At 43.3% G+C, this 24,691-nt stretch overlaps 2 protein-coding genes across 2 annotated transcripts in view; both read right to left on the bottom strand.

Annotated features, from left to right (window-relative positions):
* LOC308080856 (ATP-binding cassette sub-family B member 6-like) overlaps nt 1–19,878 on the bottom strand; it is a 36,068-nt gene extending 16,190 nt beyond the window's left edge. Inside the window, exons 1-8 of the mRNA XM_080422899.1 lie at nt 19,650–19,878; nt 15,117–15,408; nt 12,583–12,820; nt 10,569–10,709; nt 8,393–8,582; nt 7,142–7,234; nt 6,810–7,002; nt 5,576–5,719 (exon numbers count right to left, since the gene is read on the bottom strand). Of these exons, the coding sequence (XP_080279025.1) occupies nt 5,677–5,719; nt 6,810–7,002; nt 7,142–7,234; nt 8,393–8,582; nt 10,569–10,709; nt 12,583–12,820; nt 15,117–15,394 (1,176 nt within the window). The 5' untranslated portion in view covers nt 15,395–15,408; nt 19,650–19,878 and the 3' untranslated portion in view covers nt 5,576–5,676. The remainder of the gene's footprint in view (nt 1–5,575; nt 5,720–6,809; nt 7,003–7,141; nt 7,235–8,392; nt 8,583–10,568; nt 10,710–12,582; nt 12,821–15,116; nt 15,409–19,649) is intronic.
* Nucleotides 1–24,691, bottom strand: part of LOC308080854 (protein NLRC3-like) — a 166,866-nt gene that overhangs the window by 101,509 nt on the left and 40,666 nt on the right. The gene's annotated exons all lie outside the window — the stretch shown is intronic.

Consider the following 24,691-nt stretch of genomic DNA (forward strand, 5'->3'; position numbering starts at 1 on the left):
AATAGCCAACGCTAAAATCTAAAATGACAGATAGTTTAGTCAATACTGCTGTATGGGGCTGAGACATGGACCCTCACAGCACAACAGGAAAGGGCCCTGGATGGAGTCTACACAAGAATGCTACGAATGGCACTAGGTCACATGGACGGACCACATCAGAAATGTGGTCCTCTACTACGTGGACCTACCACGAGTCACATCAGACAAAGTCAGAGAGAGAAGGATGACTGCGTCAGGCTCCCGGATATTTTTTTTAACAACATAATCAACAAACTATACAAAAACAAATGGTCAAGTATTACCTAAGAAAGAGGCAACAATTATGACAGTAGCCGATCAACATGCTCACAATAAGAAAATAAATCACAATATTTATCTGTGGAACAAAGTCAAACTAAATTGTAATGCCTCAACTCCTACAATTCCAAGAGCTTATGTGATTATTTAGGGGGGTCCCCAGTTCAAATGTGATTATTTGGGGGGGTCCCCAGTTCAAATGTGATTATTTGGGGGGGTCCCCAGTTCAAATGTGATTATTTGGGGAGGTCCCCAGTTCAAATGTGATTATTTGAGGGGTCCCCAGTTCAAATGTGATTATTTGGGGGGGTCCCCAGTTCAAATGTGATTATTTGGGGGGGGGTCACAGCCTGAAAAGTCTGAGAACCACTGGTTCAGACACAAGGGAACAACGCTGGCCATAAATTACCAGTGACCTTAAATTCCACACGCGTTTCAAAGGCTGCTTATTGACGAGTGTGACGTAATGATAGAATGCAAAGACTAACACAGACGTTTAGCTTCTACAGACATGATGAGAGGGACATTTAAAAACTAATAACTCTTGACAGGTTATAATGTGGTGTGGCATATGCAAAGCAAAGGGGCAGAAAGTTCAGTAGTTTGGAATAGAATCAAGTGTAATATAACCTGTATTCACAGGTGGGGATAGATAGAGTACAGAAGTCCTGACGTCACTCGTTCATCCCCTGGTTCGTAGAGTAATTTCTCTATGGAGAATAACATTGGGTCATCTTAGAATCGTCTCATATAAGAATTGTGGTCCAAAAATAAACAAACTGTCTCTGCGATATTGTCAGGGAGGAGGTTCTGTATCGTTTATGATAGTCAGTCACTTATATTTGATACAGTCTGTTTCTGGAGAAAATTTAACTAATTCGGCGGAAGTAACGTTATCGTTTTCTCACCGTCAGTTGATGCTTCATATCCATTAGATTCAAAACGCCGGGATCATTTGTTTATTTTTGGAACACAGTTCTTATTTGACGCAATATTAAACACGTCTATGGGGATTCTGAATGGGGGTGGAAAACCGCGAACCAGGTAGACAAACCTAGGATGTGTAAATTACGTCAGAACGCTTGATCTTCAACCAGCCTAAATGTTCACACGTCTCTCCCATTCTCCGCTCCCTCCATGGGCTCCAGGTTCCCGCCCGCACAAAAGGTACAAAACACTGCTGTTGGCCTACAAAGCAACCAAAAGGTATGGTATGGCACCCCCATATCTTCACAGCACCCCCGCTCACTCACTCAGATCAGCTAACACAGGGAAGCTGTCTGAACATTCCCTAAAACATTGGTTCTCAAAGTGGGTTCCGTGGACCCCCAGGGGTCCTTGGGGGGGTTCCAGGGGGTATTCCAGGGGCTATACAAAAATAGCAGATATACAAGCTCATGGCGCGGCACTCCATGAGCTTGTAGATCTGCTATTTTTGAAGAATTTGAAAATAAAATTCTGCAAACCTTTGAAAATATATATTTTTGAAGCGAACATTTGTAACTCAAATCTTTGCTTCTGGGGGTTTCTGGAACAAAATATTTTGAAATGGGGGTCCGCGGCCAAATACATATCATTTTGGGGGTCCTTGGCATGAAAAAGTTTGAGAACTACTGCCCTAAAACACCCTGGACAACGCTCCACGCGTCCCAGACTCTCCTCCCCCCTCTGGTTCCCAAACTCCCTATAGAACTGCAGACTAACAAACACTCTATGGCAATGATTACCATCAAAATATAGAGCTTTAACTTTTTAACCCAAAATAAAATGAGTTTTAACCAAAATAATTGTCTCACTGTTTTTGCATAATCAGTCGATTCAGGTCAATTCATTGCTATAAAAATGTAAATAAAAAACACAAGGCAATGCAAAGGGTCTCCTCAGTGGATGTGAGTGTTCCTCCAGAATAGGAAAAACATAAGAATAAGCTTGGGAAACGGTAATAGATCTATATGGTATTTACTCTACACATTGCAGTCCACATTCACACAACAAGTGCAAAAGTAGGGATGTCCAATATTGTCATTTTTGCCGATATCTCTTAATTTACGATTCATCAACCGATACCAATATATGCACTGGATGCATTCATAAATGCCTACAACAGTTGAACCAATATATAAAAATCACACCCTGTGTGAAGTGGGCGGTGTCTTGCTAGCTAATCACAATACTGAATGGAGTCAACCAATCATGTACAAAAAATAAATACATTTATTGAAACACTCTTTATGATGGAAGAAACCATAACTTGAAAAAAAACATATAGTTATGGTTTCTTATATAGGGCTATGCACATGTGTCATGTGACACTGGCCAATCACAGTCCTGAATAGACTGTGATTGGCCAATCACGGTGCAGGGTTAGGCGGGGTAAATTTTTGTACATTTTTGTACATTTTTGGCCAATGCACATTCCTGCATATTGTACAAATATAACAGCTCCAGTGACACTACCTCCCACCCACCCCCACACACACACACACACACACACACACACACACACACACACACACACACACACACACACACACACACACACACACACACACACACACACACACACACACACACACACACACACACACACACACACACACACACACACACACACACACACACACACACACACACACACCTGTGCGCCTCCTCCCTTTGAAAGTGAAAGTCTGTAAAAGGCAAGGAGCGGAGGAGGGGGAAATTGAATTAAATTGGTTTCACACACATCAAGGTGCTGGTGTTTCAGCCGTTCCCTCTGGCCTGGCGCCATTGATCAAGTTCAGATCAAGGTCATCAGTTAACCAAAAAAAAACAAAAACAAAAACGAAATGAACCAAAATAAAGGCTATACAAAAAACAAACAAATCTGAAACTGTATTGTGTGTTTACGCAATATATATTGTCATTCCCCCGCCAGGTCATACTAAATATTACAAGTAAGACGCGTGAACGCGGGAAGCGAACGCAGCCCTATTTTATTTTTTGTCTTTTTTAAATTGTTATGTTGTGTATTTACGGACTTGTAATCCGTGTTATTTCACCGTGATGGGGAGAGCGTAGAGAGAAAGTGACGTGACTGCCTCCGCCTCGTATTGAAGTTAATGGGGGGGTATGGTTCTCCTATGCACGGAGTTTCGGAGTTCCTAGTCATCTATGCACGGAATTGCCGTCAGCAGGCAATGAGAGCGTGAGTCACATGGGGGCGCGGCGGCACTCTGAGATGTGTCAGAGTAAGCGCCACTTCTGGCGCACTCTGACGGCTGCACACAGGCAGTGCAGGCAGTGCACACACACAGAGCCACAGAGCCACAGAGACACAGAGACACAGAGACACAGAGACACAGAGCCACAGAGACACAGAGACACAGAGACACAGAGACAGAGACACAGAGACACAGAGACACAGACACAGACACAGACACAGAGACACAGAGACACAGACACAGAGACACAGAGACACAGACACAGCGACACAGAGCCACAGAGACAGAGAGACAGAGAGACACAGACACAGCGACACAGAGCCACAGAGACAGAGCCACAGAGCCACAGAGACACAGAGACACAGAGACACAGAGACACAGACACAGAGCCACAGAGACACAGAGACACAGAGACACAGACACAGAGCCACAGAGACACAGACACAGAGACACAGAGACACAGAGACACAGACACAGCGACACAGAGCCACAGAGACAGAGAGACACAGACACAGCGACACAGAGCCACAGAGACAGAGAGACACAGACACAGCGACACAGAGCCACAGAGACAGAGCCACAGAGCCACAGAGCCACAGAGACACAGAGACACAGAGCCACAGAGCCACAGAGCCACAGAGACACAGAGACACAGAGACACAGAGACACAGACACAGAGCCACAGAGACACAGACACAGAGACACAGAGACACAGAGACACAGACACAGCGACACAGAGCCACAGAGACAGAGAGACACAGACACAGCGACACAGAGCCACAGAGACAGAGAGACACAGACACAGCGACACAGAGCCACAGAGACACAGAGACACAGAGACACAGAGCCACAGAGACACAGAGACACAGAGCCACAGAGACACAGAGACACAGAGCCACAGAGACACAGAGCCACAGAGACACAGACACAGAGACACAGAGACACAGACACAGAGACACAGAGACACAGACACAGAGACACAGAGACACAGACACAGAGACACAGAGACACAGAGACACACACACACAACCCGAGCACGGTTGCATAGTAAGCTCCACTTGGTCGGAGGCGCGGCGTCCTTCCGCGTTCGCAATAAACATGTTACCCAATGCCTCCCTGCTTGGCACTCAGCATTATGTCAAGGGCTGGATTGGAGGCAAGTCTCTATGCCTAATAATTACCTGTGTAAAATGTGCATGTGTGTGTGTGTGTGTGGGGGGGGGGGTAGTACGTGCATTGGGCGGTGGGGGCCTTACACCGGGGCCCGCTTTACTACGCTACGCCACTCTATGGATGTGAAAAAGTCTTCAGTAAACGTGCACAAAGATGCAGCCATTCACTTATATAACACACACACACACACACACACACACACACACATACCTCATGTGACTCGCTTTCACCTAGTCTGACCTGTCCCCTCCCTCCTTCCTCCCTCCCTCCCTCCCTCCCTCCTTCCCTGTCCCCTCCCTCCCATCTCTCCCCCCCTTCTCTTCCATCCACTGCCAGAGCTTATTATATAATAATAATCAAAGCAGCATTAATTGATTGACGCCATAGAAGGACAATCAGATCTGCACAGATGACTGTGAGTGTTATGGTGGGTTTGCTTGTACACAGCAGCATAGACTGCAGCGCTACGGTCAGTGATGTGTCAGGATGACACAGTGCTTCTCAAAGTGAGGTCCTGGGGACCACTGGGGGTCCTTATTAACACATAAAAAAACAGGAAAGCATATAATAGCAAGGTAACATACGTTCTTCAGAAAGCTCTTAGGATTTAGAACAGTGGTTTAGAAGTAGTTCTCAAAAACATAGCAGATATACAAGCTTACAGAGCTATTTTTTACACATATTTGAAAAATCTTGAAAATGTTTTTTTACTTTGTGTTTTTTGTTTTTTAGTTCTACTGGATCTCTTCTCCTCTAGATCCCTCACTGACATTTTAGTCTAGTTTTTATTGGTTGACGAAATCGTCAACATATTTAGTCTTAGTTTTAGTCATCATAGATTAGTTTATATTTAGTTTTCATACGTCATAGTTTTGGTGGAGGAAATCAACACTGCTGCCTACCCTCTCATGGTAGGCGGTGATGAGCCACAGCTCCATGTCCAGGTTGTTGGTTCTCTTCTCCATGCCGAGGAAGAGGAGGAGGTTGTCGTGCTTCATCCCGCTCACGCTGAAGATGTCGTACTCGTTCTGCCACGACAGCTTGTCCTGAGAGACACAGAGGAGGACAGTATGGTCATTACTACGGATTTAAAAGGCATTGGTATTATTATGTTTATGTTTATTCAGCTCATCCTCCTGGGGGAAAACAAGAGAGAAATACACCAATGGGTTCATATTTCTGGACTGGACTGTGCTGCATGATGAAACATATATATATTTGGAATATTTCATATCAACAAAATATCAACAAATCTTGTATGGGGGGGGGGGGGCGGGGGGTCTCTGATCATAACATGTTTTCAGATGGGGGTCCACGGACGAATCTGGGGGTCCTTGACATGAAAATGTTTGAGAAGAACCACTGGTTTAACAACATTAGACAACAAGCCCAAATAAGCAACTACACTTGAGAAACAAGCCCCCCCCCAAAAAAACACAACCACCAATATTTACAAGCAACTATATACAGTCAAACAAGCCCAAAGTCACTTATAGTAAGCAGACCTGGCAACGCTTTACTATAACGCTGTCTTTAAAACCAGGAGGACAAACAATGCTATAATACTACGATATTTACAATATCCAAACCTCTAGCAAGGTTTACGTTATGCAGACATTGGCCCAATACAATCTTAAAGCTGCACTACGCAACTTTCCTCTTCTGCACCGGATTTGAACCCGGTTTCCTGCTGAAATGTTTGCCATTGAGCTAATAGAGCCGGCCTGCTTGCTCAGGGGATAAATTGAATCTTGACCATCAGGTCATAATTGGTGTCAGATCCTGTGTCTAGGTGAGACACAATCTAAACGTCTCAATAGAAGAGCAGGGAGACAAAATATAATTATCCTCAATTATAATAATTATATAATTATTATATAATAATAAGTTATATTGTATTAACAACATACACAGGTTCTCACAGCCTACCTGAGGATGGAGGAGGTTCTCACAGCCTACCTGAGGATGGAGGAGGTTCTCACAGCCTACCTGAGGATGGAGGAGGTTCTCACAGCCTACCTGAGCAGACTGTTAATGGAGGAGGTTCTCACAGCCTACCTGAGCAGACTGTTGATGGAGGAGGTTCTCACAGCCTACCTGAGCAGACTGTTGATGGAGGAGGTTCTCACAGCCTACCTGAGCAGACTATTAATGGAGGAGGTTCCGCGGTCGATGCTCCTCAGGACGTCTCCGGTCTTGCGGCCCAGGTGCCAGCGGAGCGACAGGGAGTGCAGGTGGCCGAACAGACGCAGCTGGACCACGCGGTTGGTGTACTGCTGCACCCGAATCCACAGGAAGGAGCGCAGGTTGCTGACGAAGCCGGACGCACCTGGACACACGGACACGACCGATGGAGTCAAAATGATTTGAACGGTATCATCCTCACAATAATGTGACAGGTGTCCCAAGTACTGAAATATACAAAAAATAAGGTTTTATAATAACAATAGTGTTTATTTTAACTGTACCTGCCCCTCCACCCTGCAGGAACTTGAACAGGACGTAGATGCACACGGTGGTGGCCAGAGAGTTCCAGCTGCTTCCATCCGTCAGCTCGTTCACTGAGAGAGAGAGAGGGAGGGAGAGAGAGAGAGCCAGAGGGGTCCTCAGATGATTATCTTAATGTGCAACATTGTTTTCTCACTCACCAGTAGACAAACCAACAGTAGAAGTAGTATTCAGGGTATCTGCACATTTATAAAGTTACAATTGAAGGACTTTTAAGACCTTTTTTAATACCTCTAAAATGAAATAATAAAAAGTATCCAACAAACTATACAATAAAATGTGGTCAAACAAATTGGCCAAATTGTCAAATATTACCTTGACAACATTTTTGAAAATAGCCAAGTGCTTGTCAGTTTGCCTGAGTTTAGGAACCCTCGCCCTAAAAGAGGGAAGGGAGACAGGGTATTGACTTGGATACGTTTCGGGCACCATAGCTGTCAAACGGACAGAGTCATGTGAGGTTCCCACATGACTTCCGAGCACAAAGCGCCCCCAGTGCCCGGAGCTCAAAAAGATGATATCATAAACAATCAAATGCTAAAAAATGTTGTTCAACCCACGTGGTTAAGACACAACTGTCCCTCAAGCGTGTAAGGCCATGTCACACCAATGCAACTCCTTACAACTGCCACTGGGGATAGTGGTTGCAAGTAGTTGCATGTTGCAAGGAGTTTTACTTTTACTCCACTACAATTATTTGAAAACTTTAGTTTCTAGTTAGTTTGTAGATTTTGATTATTATTACAAAACATACATTAACCACTTCAGCCCAATATACATTTGGGCCATTTGAAAATAGCAGATCTACAAGCTCACAAAGTGTTGCATCGCGACCCATTGTGAACTTGTAGATCTGCTATTTTCAAAAGATTTGTATACATTTTATACATTTGGAAACGTGTGATATAGCCTATATTCTTGTAGTAGATGTGCACATAGAAACCATCTCTCACCTATATTCTTGTAGTAGATGGGCACAAAGAAACCATCTCTCACCTATATTCTTGTAGTAGATGGGCACAGAGAAACCATCTCTCACCTATATTCTTGTAGTAGATGGGCACAAAGAAACCATCTCTCACCTATTTTCTTGTAGTAGATGGGCACAAAGAAACCATCTCTCACCTATATTCTTGTAGTAGATGTGCACAAAGAAACCATCTCTCACCTATATTCTTGTAGTAGATGGGCACAAAGAAACCATCTCTCACCTATATTCTTGTAGTAGATGGGCACAAAGACGTTGATGGCCCTCTCGGCTCCCAGCAGACACAGGCAGAGCATGACCAGCAGCTGGAGGAAAAGGTTTCCTCGGGGCCACATGTAGGGAAGCAGCAGACGGACCTTCTCTCTGAAGCCCTGCCAGGTAGACTGGTTGTCCTCTGCCCCACCCAGCAGGGCCTGGCAGAGACACATACATAAGAAATACATGTAAAGGTTGTAACACACGGCAAGCGGTTCACGCGGGCGTTACCGGATCAGCGGTGATCGTGCCGCGATCATTGTTGTTTTGTCCTCCTGCGCGGTGCGGTGAAAACAAAAGCTCACCACAATCCAGCTCGTGCCGCCCGCGAGCGCGTGCACAAACGAGCACGCGCGCGAAAGTTTCACAGGACCGCGCACGCTCGCTCACCTCACCGCCCCTCAACTTCACCCGTAGTGATTCTGAGAAGGAGAGGACAGATGGATCACATCTCCTTCTCTAAAACCCCTATAACTCCGGAAAACTTTTCCAAAAACGGCTCATTTTGTATGCACGATCGCTCCGCCATTGTTACTCGCGTGAGAGATGTTATCGTTCCAGGCGTTAGCCAGGACCATCGGGCAAAATGGAGGCATGCTTTTTTTCACATGGAATGCACGTCGTGGAGTAAACAGCGCTGCGCAGCACAACGGTGAGATTTCGGCACCGAACGTAATCCGTTATTATAAAATGCTGGCACCCAATGTGATAAGAATGAGACAATCAAGGGTTATTTTATCTTTTTGGAACTCTAAAAACTGGAGAAAGCGGCTGCAAAGTTCCACTGACAAACTATTATACCACAAAAAAAGAAAAGTAGATAATGACTTAAATGTTCATTTTTGGGTGCATTATTCCCTCTATACTGATTATTAACAACACATTGAGTGCCAAAGTTTTTTTTTAGAAAGGGTACAGCCAGTGCTGGCAGTTTTTAACCATTTTTGTACCTTTTTCCAAGTAGTCACAAAATATTTTCAGTGATCACCGTCCTCACGGTGATCCCCTCATTACACACACACACACAGGGGTCTCGTAGAATCGGGGATTTTTTTTAAAAAACATTCGGTGATCCGTTCTATAGTTGCAGCCAGTTGAAAATAGTCAAAAATACATAGTAAAAAAGTACACAGGAGCCGAGATACAGGCTTTTAAAGTAATAAGTTAACCAGGAAGTGGATGGGAGTCTAAATCTTCGAAAAATTATATCTCCTGATGCTGTGAAGGAAAAGATATATATATATATATATATATATATATTTATTTTTATTTTTTAAACGGCCATAGACGTTTTTGGCACTCAATGTGTTAAAACTAAAACGACTTACATTTGGAATGTATTATTGTGACACAAGTACCATGCACTGTCTATATGAAGCTGCTAGGAGTGTGTGTGTGTGTGTGTGTGTGTGTGTGTGTGTGTGTGTGTGTGTGTGTGTGTGTGTGTGTGTGTGTGTGTGTGTGTGTGTGTGTGTGTGTGTGTGTGTGTGTGTGTGTGAAGAAAAGTGTGCCGTTGCCAGTTACTGCCCTCACAGAGTACAAAACACTGACGTTGGCCTACAAAGCAACCAAAGGTGTGACACCCCTGTATCTTCAAAGCCTGATCCAACCCTACAACCCCTCCCTGCTCACTCAGATCAGCTCACACAGGGAAGCTGTCAGAACCTTCGCTAAAACACCCGGGACAACGCTCCACACGTCCCAGACTCTTCTCCCTTCTGACTCCCAAACTGTGGAATGAACTCCCCATTGCAGTTAGAACTGCTGACTCACTCACCAATCTTCTGCTGTAATCTGAAGACTCACCTCTTCAGACTCCACCTTAACCCGTAGCACTTGCCCTAGCCTTGACTACCTTGCAGGATTATGCAAAGGCTAAAATGTAACTTAGATAGCATGTTATGTAGACAGATGGTCATTGTTGACCTGGCATCCTATAGTGTGTATAGTTTCAATGTAGGCTGATGATTGTTTCTTGGTTTACGTATGTATTAGTTATTAGATTATTGGTTTACTTATGTGTTACTTTATTATTAGATTACTATTATTGTAGTAGCATTTGATGTATTATGATGTATTATCTTGTGTCCTTGCTTACTGTAAATCGCTCTGGATTAAGAGAAAACTAAACTGTGTGTGATTACCTGTCCGTCATGCTCGACATCGCGCTCGTCTTCATTGATTAGCAGCATGTATGGTCTCCGTGGCAACCCAGGAGCTCTCAGACCGATGAAGAAGAGTGTGCCGGTGCCAAGGTAACGCATCAACCACAGAGCAAAGTGGACCTGAAGACAGAGACATTTACACCATCAACCACAGAGCATAGTGGACCTGAAGACAGAGACATTTACACCATCAACCACAGAGCATAGTGGACCTGAAGACAGAGACATTTACACCATCAACCACAGAGCAAAGTGAACCTGAAGACAGAGACATTTACACCATCAACCACAGAGCATAGTGGACCTGAAGACAGAGACATTTACACCATCAACCACAGAGCAAAGTGAACCTGAAGACAGAGACATTTACACCATCAACCACAGAGCATAGTGGACCTGAAGACAGAGACATTTACACCATCAACCACAGAGCATAGTGGACCTGAAGACAGAGACATTTACACCATCAACCACAGAGCAAAGTGGACCTGAAGACAGAGACATTTACACCATTAACCACAGAGCATAGTGGACCTGAAGACAGAGACATTTACACCATCAACCACAGAGCATAGTGGACCTGAAGACAGAGACATTTACACCATCAACCACAGAGCATAGTGGACCTGAAGACAGAGACATTTACACCATCAACCACAGAGCAAAGTGAACCTGAAGACAGAGACATTTTTAAAAAAATAGCAGATCTACAAGCTCATAGTGTGGCACGCCCGGTAAAAACATGAATCGGCCTGTTATAGCACCACCATGAGGGTGATTTGAAAATTTTCAAATGGCATTTCTTTCTCGGCCTAGTGGGAATGTACGTGCAAAATTTCACGGAAACCGCACGCTGTGTTCATGATTTGAGGCATTTTGTTCAAAACGGAGCACTCCTGTTCACAGACACACACACACACACGGACACATGGACAGACGGATGGACAGGGTGCAAAACAGTCTCCGCCAGGCCTTTGACAATCAGGTTATGATCAAGTATAATAAATTAAATGCAAGACTTATCAGGAGGCAGATTATGTTTATTTTAACTTAGTGGACGTCATGAACCAATAAGAAGCAAAGGTTACCGTGCATGAACCAATAAGAAGCAAAGGTCACCGTGCATGGGAACTTTATCAGCACTAAGTCTGTTTGGAGCAAACGCACTGTGGGAGGAGCAATAACCCATCATCTCCTGTATCTGATTGGTTAAAGGAAATGCACTGGGGGAGTGAAACGGTTTGACTGGGCAGTGACTCAGCGAATCTACAGTAGGCCCGTTCTTCTCATTGTATGACTCATGCTTTTTTTGTCTTGTCATTACTCCCATGTCTCACACACACACACACACACACACACACACACACACACACACACACACACACACACACACACACACACACACACACACACACACACACACACACACACACACACACACACACACACACACACACACACACACACACACACACACACACACACACACACACACACACACACACACAGCTTAAAGAAATAATCATCCTTCCGTCCGGTTGTAAACACATTTTACAGTAGCTCATAAAGAGCAGATACTGCAGAATTGAGACTGAGTTGAGTTTGGCCATGAAACACACACAAAGTACACACTCTGGCCATGAAACACACACAAAGTACACACTCTAGCCAGAGCCTTATCAGTGAACAGCATTAAATCAAATAACTTAAGAACTTGCTATTCTGTTTGACAGCAATAAAGTATATATATATATATATATATATATATATATATATGTTTTGTCACAATCTTATGATTAGATAGATACAACCACAATCCTATAGCATTTGATTGGCTCAAATCTTGCAAAATGGACCAGCAAGGTAGAACAGAGTAACCCATTTAGACCTGTGGCCCAGGCTACAAAGTGAGATATATTTGGCCGTGGACCCCATCTGAAAATGTTCTGTAACCCCCCCCCCCCCCCTCCTGTGTAAGGCCCTTCTCTCTCACCTGTTGCTGGGGGTCTTCCAGAGCCCACCACCAGTGAGGGCTGAACCAGGAAACAAAGGCCAGGTTCTCTGCACAGAAGGCCAGGGCCCAGAAGAGCAGCAGAGCGGCGCTGTGTCCTCGGGTGCGGTCCATCACCAGCACCCTGCGTCTCTCCACCCTGAGCAGGACCACGGCCCAGACCCAGCCCAGCGCCGAGAAACAGCCGTACAGAAGCACGTAGCCGGGCAGCTCCCCTCCACTGCAAAGCATGGAATAAAGAGAAATAAACAGCCGTACAGAAGCACGTAGCCGGGCAGCTCCCCTCCACTGCAAAGCATGGAATAAAGAGAAATAAACAGCCGTACAGAAGCACGTAGCCGGGCAGCTCCCCTCCACTGCAAAGCATGGAATAAAGAGAAATAACGTCTCATGACTGAACCATTCTGTTAGCATCACCCCATACAGTATCACAAAAAATGTAATATCAGTATCGAAGCGATATCAGAATAATATATCGGGGGCCGGACCGCTGACCTAGAGGTCCGGGCACCTGACAGCGCACCGCGGGTTCGAGTCCCGTTCTTGGCGGTCTTTGCTGCATGTCTCTCCCCATCTCTCTCCTCTGTTTCCTGTCCATCTATACTATAAAACTATACATAAAAGGCAGAAAAGGCCCCAAAAATATCTTTTAAAAAAAAGAAAGCCATTGCTTTTCCAAATTGAGTGTTTATATGCCTTTTCCAGAATGGACAAAAATAAGATTTTTATTTTTTTGTACAGAATGACATCATATCGGTTTATATGGTTATCGGCCATAACAGCAATTATTATATCAGATATCACTCAACTCACCATACGATTCGAATCGAATCACGATACTAGATACTGTACTAGGTTCACGATACATTGTAGCTGCACAATAATTGTTAAAGGACAGCTACAAGTTACTAGCCTGGTAAACCCTCCCTCCGGAAATCTCATTTCCATTTGATTCCAGGAGTGAGTCTGGCATGATCGCCCATTCTGCAATATTGGCTGTGGGCTGGAGTTGGGCGGGAGTAATACTGTTGACTGACAACCCCTTCAGCCAATGATCGTTCTTCCCCTTCAGCCAATTGCAGTGCATTTTTACCACCTCCAGAGCTAATGTGACGCAACGGGACTTTTGAGATGGCCATGCCCAAAATAGGTTGCCTTATTCGGATACATGCGTATCACTGCCCGCCCCTGCCGGTTCACTGAATTTTTATTTTTAAATAGGCTCTGTCATGATTAATTGACCACATATATGAAGTTAAACAACTCAATTCTATCAAAACGATATCTTAAAAGTAAATTCCGTGCCTAAAAAAAGAAGTTTGAGAGCGTTTTAAAGCCGAAAATAAGAAGCGAAGGCACTCGCACAAACAACAATGGCTGCCGTTCGTCTTTTGTCGGCTGCACTCAGGCTGCACTCGGCTTCATTCGGGCTCACTCGAACTCGCCACCTGATTGGCCAACTGTCGCTGTCAATCACAGAACGATGAGCGACGACGCTGATAGGCTCGGTTAGTTGGTAATGCGCTAGAAACCCCCACAATGGGCGTTCAGGCCAGACTCACTCCTGGAATCAAATGGAAATGAGATTTCCGGAGGGAGGGTTTACCAGGCTAACAAGTTAGTAAAATAATAATAATAAATAGTACAGTAAGAGTATAAAACAGCAACATCAACTGAAGCAATCAAAATGTGACTAAATGAAATATTAGTGATAAATGACGAGGTATCGTATCATAGGCTGGAACACTCACCGATACAGACACCAGTATTTTAGGCAGTATGTCGGCCTAGGTGACTGGACCGCTACGACAGAGGTCCAGGCTGCAGATATACAAGCTTGTACATCTGCTATTTCTGATTTTTTTTTAAAACATTTGAATAATTTTGATTTTTTTTGTAACAAAAATCTTCTCTTCTGGGGGGTCCCTGGCACAAAGCATTTTCAGATGGGGGTCTGCGGCCAAATACACATCATTTTGGGTGGTCCTCCTTGGCACGAAAAGGTTTGAGAACCACTGATTTAGAAGACACATGGGTTGACACTAACGGCTGCCCGACTGCCCGTGGTAGGTAAACAAAACTTGCGGGCAGGTGGAGTTTGCTTTGGGGTTGCCCGACCGGGCAACTGCGAGTTTTGGGCGGAGACAAAACCGTCTTTAGTTCACTATAAACACAACACGAGATATCTGTCTAAACACCTGAACGTGGCCAGAGCGCTCTGTCCCCTCTTCTCTCTCTCTCTCTCCTTCCCCCCCCACACACACACACGCACACAAACACACACACACACACACCGTGCAGTGAGAAATAAGTGTTAAATTGAACGGTCATTCAAAATGTACCTATACATTTATATTGGACGATTGACTTTTCGGGCAAGTGGGCAAGACCTGTGGGCAAGTAGAACATGACCTGTGCTTGCCCGACGGGCAAGTGCCTCTGAGACCTTAGTGTCGACCCCTGCAGACATGTTTTAGAATCGTCCTCAGGTCTTTAACGGGTTAAATAATAATCACCTTGCCGCCCGCCACAGCATCCCTCCCACGAACTGGAGCAGGAGGAGGCCGGAGACGGCCTGCTGGAGGCCGTAGAGGCGGGAGCGCGGGATGAACTTGGGCTCCATGGCGGTGCCGTAGCGCTGGTAGCAGACGCAGTGCACGGTGCCCAGGAGGAAGGCCAGGCTGAGTAGCACGGAGGGCACCAGGGTGAAGTAGAAGCAGGGGGCCATGCCGTGGTCCACCCACGTCCGGGAGATGGAGGAGTTGGCCTCACAGTAGCTCTGAAGCAACGCCATGGTGGCTGCAGCAGCTGGGGAGGGTCAACCTACGGAGAGAATTGGTTAAGGAAGACGTATAGTACACTGAAGGCCTATTGGCCTAACTGTGAGAAAGCATCTTTATTTTAGCGTCCTAACTGTGAGAAAGCATATTTATTTTAGCGTCCTAACTGTGAGAAAGCATATTTATTTTAGCGTCCTAACTGTGAGAAAGCATATTTATTTTAGCGTCCTAACTGTGAGAAAGCATATTTATTTTAGCGTCCTAACTGTGAGAAAGCATATTTATTTTAGCATCCTAACTGTGAGAAAGCATATTTATTTTAGCAGCCTAAATAAAATGTCAGAAAGCATATTTATTTTAGCATCCTAACTGTGAGAAAGCATATTTATTTTAGCAGCCTAAATAAAATGTCAGAAAGCATATTTATTTTAGCGGGCGGCGCTTTCACTTAGCAGTTGCACCGTCTTTTGTCGACTGACACAGCCCTATTTTGCCTCTTTCTTATATCATTTGATAATTTGGCCAGTGTTTGACCAGTTTTTATAGTATAGTTTGTCGATTACTTTTGATGCAGTAATGGTCTTTTTCAGGTATTAAAAAGGTCTTAAAAGTCCTTAACACATTGAATTCCAAAAACGGTCCGGACCGTTTTTGAGGATCCAAACGAGAAGTGCCGAAAACGGTCCGGACCGTTTTTGACCCAATTCTATTTTTATACGAGTGGCCCACGTGGGGCGCTAAAACGAAACTTTGACATCACCCAAGGAGTTTCTGAGAAGAAGAGGCTGGATGTGGCTCCATGTCAAAAATCCTTCCGGTCGGCGTTTTCAATGTTATCTCCTTGACTAAAAGCTTAATATCTCCATTTCTTTTTAACGTGGTGGAAACGAGCCGTTTTCGATCGGCGATCACGCTGCAATGGAGGATCGCGTTGGAAATATTATTGTTCCAGGCGTTAGTCGGGACCCTCCGCCGTCTCGCACGCACGCTTTGTTTACATGCACTTCCGCGTCGGGGCTTCTACAGCACGAAACGTATAACGCAAGTGGATGGAAGAAATGCAGGCACTCAACGTATAATATTTTAATAAACCTCTGGCACCCAATGTGTTAATCATGTGGGATCCTGACCTACAGGTTGAGAACCACTGCTATACAACATGTGCTTTTGAGTGCATCACATCACAACAGTGAAATGGGACCTCATAGCAGATATGATGCTAAAGTTTCCTTCTGTAAACAGAGGCAAGTGTCTCTTGCAGCCTCTTGGCTACAAAGTACCAGACAGCAAGACCAACTGTCTTGTTGTCCTCTGTACAAAGTACCAGACAAGACCGACTGTCTTGTTGTCCTCTGTACAAAGTACCAGACAAGGCCGACTGTCTTGTTGTCCTCTGTACAAAGTACCAGACAGCAAGACCAACTGTCTTGTTGTCCTCTGTACAAAGTATCAGACAACAAGACCAACTGTCTTGTTGTCCTCTGTACAAAGTATCAGACAACAAGACCAACTGTCTAGTTGTCCTCTGTACAAAGTACCAGACAACAAGACCAACTGTCTTGTTGTCCTCTGTACAAAGTATCAGACAACAAGACCAACTGTCTAGTTGTCCTCTGTACAAAGTACCAGACAACAAGACCAACTGTCTTGTTGTCCTCTGTACAAAGTACCAGACAACAACACCAACTGTCTTGTTGTCCTCTGTACAAAGTACCAGACAACAAGACCAACTGTCTTGTTGTCCTCTGCTATATTGGGTTCTTGACTTCAGTGATATGTGTAGTACTTAAAGGTCATAGTTCATTGCCAAACCTAATTTAGCTGTGGGGTTTGTTATTATATTATTTCCACCTGGCCGAAAGGCCGGGAGGCGGAGATTATGTTTTTGCTCCTGTCCATGTGCCTGTGTCTGTGTGTGTGTGTGTGTGTGTGCGCGTGTGTGTGTGTACAGCTAATCTCGGACACCGCTGCACCATTTGGTGTGAAACTCTGCGCTCCCAGTCGGCCAAGGAAGAACCTCCACCCCAAGTGGGCTCAGGGGGCGGCGCTTTCACTTAGCAGTTGCACCGCATCTCGTCTACATCCACTCATTTTGGGGAAGAAACAAGAAGTTGAAGGATAACATTAAGACTGATAATGACGTACCGTGCATGTTCACATCATGTGTACTTATTATATATTGGGTACGGCCTAATTTCAACTATAGCTATAAAACCTGTGGATGTCATTATGGCATAAACGATACGTTGAAGTGTACATTTTGGAGGCTCAAATCATGTATAGCCTACTTAACATTATTTCATACCATTTTTCAAAGCATACTTTTATAATTCGCTTTTTTTCCACATTTTGCAAACAAACAACTGCCAGTGTCAAAATGCAAAACATACATACATACATACATACATACATACATACATACATACATACATACATACATACATACATACATACATACATACATACATACATACATACATAGATACATAGATACATACATACATACATACATTATCTGGTCTATGGCTAAAGCATTGCATTCCTTGTGATTTATGGTCTGAATAGAACTAGTTACAGCCATGTTACAGTAAGTGTGATACAGTAGCCTAATGCAGGTGTAAGACCTGTTGTGTTTGTATTGTGTGTTATAGGTACAACTGTGCCAAAATGCATAGTTTTCTATGCAAAAAAATGCTTAGAAATGATGTGTCCCTTACTTTAAATTGTTGGCAACCCTACTTCCATGTTCCATTGAGAAATAAGGGTATCCTAATAGTCAGGGGATATTAGCAGAAAGATTTCCAATCTTGGAATAAATTCCTTACCAAAAAAAATCTTCACCAATGTGTTTGTAAAGGTGTCTAGTAACACATCTCACAAAGACTGAAATTCAGTTTCCCTAGGAGAATTTTTGACAGCTGCTGAAAGTTGGGGTACCCACCATTTCCCTGCATTTCCATGAGGGCAAAAAAAATCCAATTTTAATTCTGTTTTAAGTAGCATGTGAAGGGTCAAACTAGGGTGTTTTTATGATTCTGAATCCATTGCAAGCATTTGTTTTGCACCAAAACCACTCCTTGGGCTAAAAACGGCCATAGCCATCCTTGTCCAGGTATACTTTTTGTGTAAAAAGCCCATTGAGATTGGGCTGTTTTTAGCCCAAGGAGTGGTTTTGGTGCAAAACAAATGCTTGCAATGGATTCAGAATCATAAAAACACCCTAGTTTGACCCCTTACATGCTACTTAAAACAGAATTAAATTTTATTCTTTTTGCCCTGCAGGGAAATGGTGGGTACCCCAACTTTCAGCAGCTGTCAAAAATTCTCCTAGGGAAACTGAATTTCAGTCTTTGTGAGATGTGTTACTAGACACCTTTACAAACACATTGGTGAAGATTTTTTTTGGTAAGGAATTTATTCCAAGATTGGAAATCTTTCTGCTAATATCCCCTGACTATAAGCCTGTCCTGTAGCTTTGTCGCTGCCAGTGTGAACGCAGCATAACAATAAGTATAACTGGGGCTTTATGAAATGGTGGAAGAAGTACTCAGATATTTACTTAAGTACGCACAGTACTTGAGTAAATGTACTTCAGTTACTTTACACCACTGGTAGCCTGTAGCATTGTAGCTGCCAGTGTGAACACAGCATAACGCGAGTATAAGTAGAACCGGGGCTTTATGCGTAACTAGCCTTAGATCGAGACTCTCGTAGTATGTACCCCCCCATTTTGCTCTGGAATGTCACCAGTAAAGCCCGTATTTCTCCGAACATGTACAAATGCAAAATATAAGGTGCTTATCCGCTTGCCCCAAATGTTAGCTAGGTGTCCGGAGTATGTATGTAATGTATTAGTCCATGTTATTCAATAAAGAAGTGTTTTAATCCCGTCTGTGGCCGAACCTTCGTTTACTTCCTGTTTACATTGAGTGTAATTCCGGCTTTCACCGGATGCGCCCCGTCACTACCGCCCATGGGAACTTCCCACAGAATCGGCCACAGACGGATTAAAACACTTATTTATTGACAAATATGGACTAACACATTACTTAAACACTCCGGACACCTAGTTAACATTTGGGGCAAGCGGGTAAGCACCTTATATTTAGCATTTTGTACATGTTGGGAGAAATAAGGGCTTTACTGGTGACATTCCAGGGCAAACTGGTGGGGGGGTGGAGCTAAGACTCTCGTAGATACGATAGTAAAAAGTCAGACTCGATAAAATGCACCTACAGTATGATAGTCTTGATCTAAAGCTACACTCACCTTGTGAAGAACACAACGCTGCAGCTGCTTCAGGTTCACACACACACACACACACACACACACACACACGCGCACGCACACACACACTAGTAAACAACTGGTACGCACGCACAAATAAAGCTTTGTGTTTATTGAAACGCAGTGCGAGTCACATTCTCACGCACGGTCACGGTCAGAGCTGCTGTACAACCACCATCTATTATGACTACACACACACACACACACACACACACACACACACACACACACACACACACACACACACACACACACACACACACACACACACACACACACACACAGTCCTAAGAGTCCTTATCCAACGTTTTACACAACGTTCACTCCAGGGCTGGTAGGTATACATCCTATAGTCTGGAGGGATGGTCGCGCCGTGATTGGCTTGCTTCTTTCTAGTCGGTTGTCAGGCAACCGCGGCTGCTGCACGCAACCAAATCGTCTACTCGGCACTCCTTGCGCCCCCTACTGGCCGTGAAACGCCATGTGACAAGAGCTGAGTGTGACAGTAGAAAGTAGTCTAATAGACTCTACTCTAGAGAGCAGTGGTTCTCAACATGTGGGTCGGGACTCCCAAGGGGGGTCTGCCCAGTTGACAGTGAAGTGACAATTTAAGGCTGTTTAATACCTTTAAAAAAAAGAAAGGCCATTAATAGGCCATTAGCCTATAGGCTACTCTACTCCTGCATCAAAAGTAATCAACAAACTATACTATAAAAACTGGTCAAACATTGGCAAAATTGTCAAATAATATAAGAAAGAAAGAGGCATTGTGAGCTTGTAGATCGGCTATTTTTTACAATATGTATCTGTGGAACCGAGTCAAACCAAATGTACCAAATTCCAAGCGCTTGTCAGGGTTGGGGGGTCCCCAGTTCAAATATGATTATTTTGGGGGGTCCCCAGTTCAAATATGACTATTTTTGGGGGTCCCCCCAGTTCAAATATGATTATTTTGGGGGGTCCCCAGTTCAAATATGATTATTTTGTTATATGATTATATGATTAACTTGGTCTAGAGAGGAACAGCAGCGCAATGATTAGGTCGTTGGTTGTCAGGCAACCGCCTCATATTCTTGTTCTTCACCACGGTGGATATTAATTCATCCATGGATGAATTATTATCTGACTGGATGAATTAATGTCTGACTGGATGAATTAATATCTGACTGTATGAATTCCTATCTGACTGGATGAATTCATATCTGACTGGATGAATTCATATCTGACAGTCAGATATTAATTCATCCAGTCAGATATTAATTCATCCAGTCAGACATTCCCAGAATCAGAGATATTCCATTCACAAACTTTAGGGACCGTCAATAAATGACAGATTTCACTTTATTAAAATGTAATAGCTCCTGGACAAAGTGATCTAGACAGCCAAATACATGTATAAGTTTCTCTCATAGCAATATGATAATGATAATAATAATATATTAATAATATTCCCCCCCCCTCAAACTATTTCTATCTACTATCTAAGAATATCATTTGCCTTCAGGCCATAAATATTGTTGTGAGTCCATGTTATATGCCTATATAAAATGAACTCACAAATTATTTTCATAATGTCCACTCCCCATGTCTACAAGTTAATGAACACCAATACCCCCCCCCCGAATAAAACAACAACAAACAAACAAAACAAAACAACAAAACAAAACAACAAAACAAAACAAAACAAAACAAAACAAAACAAAACAAAACAAAACAAAACAAAAACTATTTTCATGAATTTCTAAAATCTAGGAATTTAATAAGAGAATTATAAAGTATTGAAAAATAGAAAAACTCAAGTAAAGTAATTTGATACAGTAGCCTACTTGAGTAAATCTACTTAGTTTCCACCACTGATTGCAGGTATAAGAGCACTTGATCTATTTATGTATCAATGTGTCATTATAGACACATTATGTCATGTTAGAACACATTGATCTATTTATGTATCTATGTGTCATTATAGACACATTATGTCATGTTAGAACACATTGATCTATTTATGTATCTATGTGTCATTATAGACACATTATGTCATGTTAGAACACATTGATCTATTTATGTATCTATGTGTCATTATAGACACATTATGTCATGTTAGAACACATTGGTGGTTTTATACTTACAGTCGAGGGGTCTTCAACAGGGGGTCCGGGACCCCTAGGGGGTCCTCAGAGTTACTACAGGGGGGCCGCCACATCTTTGTGTGATAGGATATATTATTTTTACATTGATTGATTGAAATTGATTAATTGAAATTTTTATTAGGCAAAAGAATGTAAAACAACACAGTTACATTTATAATACTTTTGTCTAAAAGGTCCGGCCAAAAAAAGTCCTTGTGGACTTGTTTCCGTTGGGGTCCTTGAATTAATGTCCTAGACAACAGTTAAAAAATCATTAACATTAACCACTTGAACCCTAGCATCCCTATTCTGAAGAGAACTTTAGCCAAAAATAGCAGATCTACAAGCTCACAATCTTTTATTTTTGGCAGAGGTTTGGTGTAGAGGGGGAAAAAGAGCAGATCAAGTACAGAATGAAAGTTTACTAATTATTGACAGTTTAAGTGGTTAAATGTTTGAAAATACATACAGCACTGTCATCAGTCCACTGATGACAGTGCTGTCAAACAAAGAAATCTATGAAAAAGTTGAATATGAAACACAATTGTATAAAATATGTGATGGGGGTCCCTGCTTCATCTCTTTCTCAGCTAAAGGGTCCTTCACCTAAAACACGTTGAAGACCCCTGACTTACGCCATAATTCACAAAAGGTTGTGGGTTCGAATCCGCCGTGGTGCATCCGGCTTTGTGGAGCGTCTACACGAACACAATGGACCCTTCGCTAAACCCCACCCCAAAAGCGATTGTCCAATGCCAGCTTAGCAACCGTTGTTAGCCTGGCATAGGTCTGGCAAGCTTTCGTCACCTGCCATAGCTGTCAATGTTATTTCGCCCGCACACACACAATCATTTGCAACATAATAGCAAGAATAGGAATACCACGATAACGCAATGGTGACTATGAACCACGTACCCAAACCCGTTGGAGGCTGCTTTTCCCAAGCTGAAATCTGCACTTAAACTGCAAGGCTGAATATGGCTGTGTTGTTGAACACATACACAGCTTAACGTCAGGAAAGTTACACGACACGACTCACTCGCCCAGGTGGTGTCAATAATAGGCTACTAATCACCGTGATCTTAACAAAATTCAGAATCACAGCGCTGCCTGTTTCGGATTCCGCATGTTAAAGTATATTCATTCATTTGTTTGTCTATTTATTAACTGCTACAGTAGGCTTACCCTGCGGTACATGAAAACTCCTGTTAGAGTCATGGATCAACTTCAACCTGGTGTTTGCACTTTCTCCATTTACGGTCCGTACATATATATAAACGTTCAGATTTCAAATATAAATTGCCTACCCTATGGCCACGGATGTTAAAATGATGCACGGGACTCTCAAAAGTACCCGTATATTCTGTATTGTTCAATAAAAAGCATTTTAATCCGATCGGTGGCCATTTTCTCATAGAGTTATAATGTATCAGTGTGCAATACACCTATCAACCGATAGGGTCGCTTTGTTGAAAGCATATGGAGAAAATGGCCACCGATCAGATTAAAATGCTTTTTATTTAACAATACGGATGATACGGGTACTTTTGAGAGCACGTACATAAATGTAACATCCGTGGCCATGGGATAAGCACTTTATATTTGAAATATGAACGTTTCTGTAGATGTACAGGCTATAAATGGAGAAAGTGCAAACACCAGGTTGAAATTCATCCATGACGGTCGAGACAGACGACCGTCTTGTATCCATGGCTATTACTCCCTCTAACATTTCCCGTGTTTTTAGTTTATTGAAATAATGTCATGCACATTTGTCCAGTGCATAGCCTACTGCAGGCCTTGTTGACTAGATTTAGAAGAGATTTTGAAGCTATTGCTGCTGAAATGATCGATTATTTTTAAGGGGAAAAGCCGTCATTTAACATGCAAGTCAATGGGTGAGAAGCAGAGATTGCCAGGCGCTGCCAGGCCTGGGTGTGACTAACTTCGCACCACCAGTCACAGAGTGGAGTGGGTGGGGCTTAGCGAAGGGTCCATTGGCGGGGAGGCTGGGGGCGGAGCCTGTCAGCAGGGAGTGTTGGGCGGGAGGAGCAGGACAAAGGCTCTACGTCCTCCTGGTGGGGGCTCCTCACTGACATGTGAGTCAGTATACAACAGCAGTGACAACACAGACATGTGTGTGGAGAGGAATTAATTGGCATAACGACTAAATTGGGGAGAAAAAGGGGGTAAAAAAGAATTGGCTACTCTAAATTTAAACAATAAATAAATAAGAATTCACAAAAGGAAGATTATATCATGTATGTATCAACAATCTATCTTTATCTACACATTAAGACATGTTGAATCACACTTTTATTCACCATAATTCACACAATGAAGATTTAAAATGTTAAAATAGGAAGTTAATATTGTAAGCAGAACTCAGGCTTATGACTGATGGTAGATTGAACCGCATGGTTCTACTGCCACCTTGTGGATAAACACGTTAACTACAGTCTGGGGCATTATGGTAGAGCAGTGGTTCTCAAAGTGATCAAGGGGTCCTTGGAAGGGGGTCCCTGGGGGTCCCCAGCTAAATGTGTTAATATAGAAGCACAGGGGGTCCCTGGGGGTCCCCAGCTAAATGTGTTGATATAGAAGCACAATCAGTTGAACCACTTTAACCATATGGCTGTTTTATACTGCGGCTTTTACTTAAGTAAAAGTATCAATACTGCAATGTAGAAAAAATCTGTTACAAGTAAAAGTCCGGAATTCAAATTTATTTCAGTGAAAGTACAAAAGTATTGGTATCAAAATGTACTTAAAGTACCAAAAGTAGAAAGTACTCATTATGCAGTATGTCCCATTTCACAGGTTACATAAAATGTATAAAAATCTTTTGAAAATAGCAGATCTACAAGCCCACAACGATGCGTTGTGAGCTTGTAGATC

Source organism: Gymnoscopelus braueri (assembly GCF_963280865.1).
Source record: "Gymnoscopelus braueri genome assembly, chromosome: 24".
Taxonomy (NCBI): Eukaryota; Metazoa; Chordata; class Actinopteri; order Myctophiformes; family Myctophidae; genus Gymnoscopelus; species Gymnoscopelus braueri.